The 5,934-nt window shown below is 34.4% G+C and overlaps 1 protein-coding gene across 2 annotated transcripts; it reads right to left on the minus strand.

Moving 5' to 3' along the window:
- Positions 1–260: 260 nt before the first annotated feature.
- LOC102783175 (boLa class II histocompatibility antigen, DQB*0101 beta chain-like) lies at positions 261–5,139 on the minus strand. 2 transcript variants are annotated; one of them, XM_087841336.1, is made up of 4 exons: positions 5,088–5,139; positions 3,050–3,340; positions 2,038–2,316; positions 261–1,488 (listed from the first exon to the last, which is right to left on the minus strand). In XM_087841336.1, the coding sequence occupies exons 1-4, from the start codon at positions 5,137–5,139 to the stop codon at positions 1,349–1,351; spliced, it is 762 nt and encodes a 253-aa protein (XP_087697462.1). In that variant the 3' UTR covers positions 261–1,348. The 2 variants fall into 2 exon arrangements, with proteins under 2 accessions (XP_087697462.1, XP_087697463.1); XM_087841337.1 differs by having other exon boundaries at positions 5,092–5,128.
- Between the last annotated feature and the right edge of the window lie 795 nt (positions 5,140–5,934).

Consider the following 5,934-nt stretch of genomic DNA (forward strand, 5'->3'; position numbering starts at 1 on the left):
TATCAGTGCATATCATAGTCATGTACTGCATATCAGTACATATATAAAGACACTACAACAGAGGTGTACGGTTGTGCTACAGTTACATTGTTGCTACCAGTAGGGTCAAGCTGGCAGTTACAATGAATCTGTTACAGTATTTATTATTTATCACTGGTTTCAGTGTAATATTTATAGATTAATTATCAACTTCAATGAATGAATTCAGAACTTACACATATAAACAAAGCACAACAACAATATTGTAATGTATTGTCTTTAATTAAATTAATATGTGTAGTATTCTCAGTCACATATCCTTCTCTTCAGGTGATCCAGATATGTAATGTTACAATACAAAGAGTTTAACATGGCCAACTTAAATCAAATTTAATAATTAAATCCAATTTAATATTTAATATAAAATAATGCAAATCCCAAGACAAGAATATGCTGTTGCTAATCTTGACATCAACAGCAGACTGCTCGAGTTTGACAGTCAGTGATTTTGCGGAAATGGCTCAGCTCTGTAAGGTGTTCTATGCATCATAGACTGATTAGATGCTGTTTGATTCATTCATATTGTGGAGGTAATTTTTCTGAATTAATCAGTCTTTAAACTCGGTATACGTTATGCAATTTTGGGGTGTCTCTGACAAAAGGAAAACTATGTGAAAGCATCACCGTGATGCCTTTGCTTGCAACTTTAAAACAGTCAGGCATCTAAATATGCAATCAGTTTTTTATTGCAATAATCATCTGTCTTATCTTTGAAGAAGACAAAATGACATTCTTTTTCCTGTGCTGATGGATTGCCCCCTACTATCCATTAAAAAGAATGCAGTTTTCAGACACTTTAGGCTCAGAAGCTATGCCCATCTTGCAAATGCATTTATAATCAACTCTTAAATGTGATATAATGTCAGTTTTTGTGAGGCTACACGGAAAACACTAATGAAACAAACAAAGAGATCTGTTCTTGTGCTTTGAAAGTTGTACATAACATTTTTTCACTGAAAGTTCAAATTGCAAAAAAAAAAAAAATCTAAATGGACAGTGAATAAATTGGGGTGTATTTTATAACACAAAATCATTCAGTGTGTAATAAAATAAAATTCAATTCATAACATATAACTATTAAGGGTAGTAAGGGTACTTTTACGTCACTTATAATATCTTTACTTTATTTTTAAATTTTTTTTAACTTCCCTTAAAAATGCATCAGAGCGCTGCACACAAGAAATAAAAAAAACAAAGCAAAACAAAACAAAACACAAAAACTCTGTAACAACATATCTGCAATAAAGTTAAAAAAGGAGAGATTTTAATTTTCTCTTTGTTTTTTTAAATCATTATATGTAGATTTAGTTTATAGAGTATTTGAAAATGTTGGATCGGAGGATTTTCTTCTGTAATAGATCAGCCCCAAAGACAAAATTAATGCTCCCAAGAGCAAAGCACAAACTCCTCCGGTTAGAAAACTCCCGTCGGACTGTTTCAAGGAAGAATCTGCAACAAAACACCAGGACACATATTCATAATGATTCATAATACAGTGCTTAAATATATATATGTGTATATATATATATATATATATATATATATATATATATATATATATATATATATATATATATATATATGTGTGTATATATATATATGTGTGTATATATATATATATATATATATATGTGTGTATATATATATATATATATATATATATATATATATATATATATATATGTGTGTGTATATATATATATATGTGTGTATATATATATATATATATATATATATATATATATATACACACACACATATATATATATATATATATATACACACACACATATATATATATATATATATATATATATATATATATATATATATATATATATATATGTGTGTATATATATATATATATATATATATATATATATATATATATATATGTGTGTGTGTATATATATATATATATATAAGAACACTATCAGTGTGCAGAATGGTTGAATTTATCAACAGCATTTTGACTAAAATGATCTTGTCTGTCCTCACCCCAGTAAGAACTCATGGGCTCCTTTAGGCTAACATGCTCTATCGTACAGGTGACTCTGTCCTTGGGGATAGGTGTGCACTCCAGATAAGAGTGAACCTGATAGGTCCAGTCTCCATTTGTCATCACTTCACTTATGGTCACACCCTCAGTCACTTCCTGTCCATTCAGGTACCAAGTCACAAGGATGTGTTGGGGGTAGAAGTCATAAACGCTGCACACGAGTACTGTGTCATGGCTGGAAGTGTGGTCTCCCTCCTGGAGAGTCATGCTGGGTGCAGCTGAAATCAGAAGGTCAACAGCTTTAATAATGAAATTCATCATTCTGTGAACCAGTGATTCTTACAATATTGCAATGTGATGCCTGGTTTGATATAATTCAAAATTGTCATGAAACAAATAAATCTAAACCAATAGTCTTTGAAAATGCACTTAATTCTTTTTTTAAATGCAAAAAAAAAAAAATTGTACATTTTTATCAGGTACTTGAAATAAAGGTATTAAGCGAGAATCACGGCCAAGCAAATCATAAAGTACTAATGGAAGTGTTTAGTTTTAGGCTCATGCTATCATTTATAGTCCTGTGTACAGTTGGGGCTTTTGCTCTTCAGTTGAAATGTTAGAGTATAATTGCTGTATTACTGTTACAATAATGATTGTAAAATAGGAGGGTTATTACACCCATATTTGTTCTGCTGCTTTAAGATGATAAACTACATAAATGGATCCTTGCACTGTAATTTGGGATCATTTGTTTGGTAATTTAGCCCTTTTAAATACAGGAAGGAGTAATATGTTTATTTCCTATACTAAAGAAAAGGTCATTTCAAAAAAGGAAGGTTTAAGATTGTCCAAGCGTTTTGGTTTAGTGCTTTATCATTGTAATTCCTGTCATTAAACACTGTAACACATTGCATGATTTTTTTTTGTATTTGGAAGAAAATGTTTGTATTCTATATATATAATATTCTCTCTACTGATAGCAACGCATACATCTAGTATTTGAATATTCACCCATGTTTTCCACAGTTATGTTGAATACTACATCAACATTATCGACACATATCAGCTGTTTCTCCACTTTTCTCTGCAGAATGTCAGAGCTGTCTTCATTAAACCGAGATGCTGTGATTAATCCAGCTGGAGTGAGGCCCGTCCACTTGCCGACTGTGCTGTTGTACTGCATCGTAAACTCTTTGTTAAAATACCAGTCGATCAGATACTCCACTTTCTCCCGATCTCTGGAGTGCACAGCACACCAAAAATCAGCAAACATGAAGTAGCCATCTCCATTAATGGAGCAATCTAAAAAGGAAAAGAAAAGGTTCATCAAAAATTGACACAGATTTGTCTTTCTGTGCCTTAATTGCACTTTCAAGCTCAGAGAAGTTCAACCCTCAGCAAAGCTTCCAGCCAAAAGAGTGCTTCCTCACATTTAGAAAAGATAAGGCCTCCTTTCACGCCAGGGAGCTTGTGCAGCTGTGCTCTTGAAAAGCAGATTCAAAAGTTGCTTTTCACTCATATGCTCAGGTATTGTCCCACTGGGTTGGACAAGTAAATCCAGGTCACACTCTGTTCAATGTAGTATTGCATTTTGAGGAGAAATATATTTTGAGCGAAGAAAAGCTAAATTTGAGTGAACAAAATTCATTGCTGCGTGCAAAAACTGTATTTCAGTGTTTGCTATTATCCATACACACACACAATAGCAGCCCCTCTCGCTCAGTTTTTGCACTTGCGCTCGCTCGCAATGTGTTGCTCACGCTCGCAACATTTCTGCCCGTGCGCGTTCAACTCTTTCTGTACACCGTTATATTTGTGCTGCAAAACCAGCCAATCACAGACTTGGAAGCAAAAAAATCTGATTGGCTGTTCTGGTCTCCAATCAGCTCGAAATGACGAAATGCAATATCCCAGAATCCATTTCGTCCAAAACTCAAACGAGGAGCACAGAGTGGCCGAGTTTGAAATATTACTCTTTCTGGGTCACAAAATAAACTTTTAAGATATTTTCATGCAAGAATGGTGCTGTGTAAACTTCAAAGATCTGCTCGATTCATCAAGACATCACATATTTGCATAAGTGCTCTAACGTTTATGCCCGTTACCCAAAAATCTATGAACAGGATATAAATATGAAAAACTATACAGAATATGAAATTTAAAAAAAAAAAACTATACAGAAATATGAGATATACAGCTATACAGAAATGTGAACTAGAAGAAGTAGTGCTTAAGAGGTCAGAAAGGTAAGAAGGAGCAAAGTTATGAAGGGGCTTGAAGGAGAGCAGAAGAAGCTTGTACACTATTCAGAATTTTAACTGGCAGTTCTGAACCAGTTAAAGCTTATGGAGGGATTTTTGGGGGAGACCATGCAAGAGAGAATTACAATAGTCAAGGCGGGAGGTAGCGAGACTATGGACAAGAATGGACTGGGTGGAAAGAGAAGGACATAATTGGTTAATGTTGCATAGAGGAAAATAGACAGAACATGTGAGGTCACTGATGTGAATGTAGCATTAGCTAAATTAATCTGAAACATTATAAGTGGTAAAGCTAAAACTAAAGTTTTTCAAACTGCCTTTTGACAACATTACTGAAGAAAACACTGCACACCAATGAGACTTCATGTAAAAATCTTGTGGCCAGTGTATAAAAGTTGATGTATTTACTTAGACTAGAGTCAATTTGATTTGGATTTAGATTGTTTCATTTCCCCAAATTCAAACATCTAAATGGGGAACTTGACCTGAGCAGAAATGCTGTCTTGCGCTGGTGTTACGAATCGTGATAACAACGTTTGTGATCACAGAGCCACACAACTGAAATTTATAGTCTGCTTCCATTCAAATAAATCCACTATGTTAACGTAAAAGAAGTATGGCACAAAGTACAGCATGTACACCAGCAGTGTGTAAACACTGGACTTTGTGGTCATATTAAGGTTAGCATATAAAGTGCAGTACAGTCATAAACTTGTACTATATACTATACCCCGTAGTATATAGTAACCTTTGAAAATGTGCTTCATGGAAATAGCAAAAATACTCACCAACCATAAATAAAGAGAAGAAACACAGAAGCAAGTACTTGAAGCGGTTCATGCTGAAACCAGAATGAGGCACCCCTGTTGCTGGTTTTTAAACCAACTGCTGTGGCGTTTGAGAACGACTCTTTCCTTTCAGATACACTTACACTTTCAGTTCACTCTGAACCTGGTGCTGTTTCATTATCTATTATTCCAGGCATTTCTCCTTAAAATCTGTTTATACACCGACGATTTGCAACAGTAAAAGCGTTTTAAAAACCGTTCACAAATGAAACAACCTGCTGAGGAAAATAAATGTAAAGAACCCTTTTTAAAACGTCTGTGCATTTATTTTTGTTTTCTATTTATATCTGCTATAAACTGTAACATTGCGTTTAGACACTCACAGGGATTCTTTGTTGACCTCAAACAGTCACTCACTCATGATCATAAACTCATAATGAACAAGTGAAAAAAAATCCAGATCATGAAAAACAGTTTGACTTCTCACAGCAGCTGTAATTAACACTAACAAGAATGTGAAAGCAACAGCTGTCAAGCTGAAAGAAAGACTGTTCCTCTTTTTCTCTCTGAGAAGTGGGAAGTGGGCAGACGTGTGTCGGTGAGTGCAGTAGTCTCGCCTCCTCTTGACTCCTGCAACATCCTCGGGTCAGCTGCCACGCCTGTCGCTCATCTTCTCACTGGCACTGTGGATTTAAGGACTGGCTTTCCAATAGATTGTTGTATTGTATTGATAATTACCCTAAATTCAACTCGTGTTTAACTGCTGTTGGTGCTCCAGTTTCCGATCTCTGGTAGTTTCTAGAATGTATTTCTGGTGATGTATGAGATGTATGGATTTCTGGAAAAG

Source organism: Neolamprologus brichardi, chromosome 5, assembly GCF_056152115.1.
Source record: "Neolamprologus brichardi isolate AB-2024 chromosome 5, ASM5615211v1, whole genome shotgun sequence".
Classification (NCBI taxonomy): domain Eukaryota; kingdom Metazoa; phylum Chordata; class Actinopteri; order Cichliformes; family Cichlidae; genus Neolamprologus; species Neolamprologus brichardi.

Bases quoted from the DNA above. Each gene is read 5' to 3' on its own strand.
- LOC102783175 (XM_087841336.1), bottom strand. From the start codon at position 5,139: ATGAACCGCTTCAAGTACTTGCTTCTGTGTTTCTTCTCTTTATTTATG. The intron at 2,317-3,049 runs GTGAATATTCAA...TTCTGATTTCAG, and splicing joins CATAACTGTGGAAAACATGG to CTGCACCCAGCATGACTCTC. The intron at 1,489-2,037 runs GTGAGGACAGAC...GTTTTGTTGCAG, and splicing joins GCCCATGAGTTCTTACTGGG to ATTCTTCCTTGAAACAGTCC.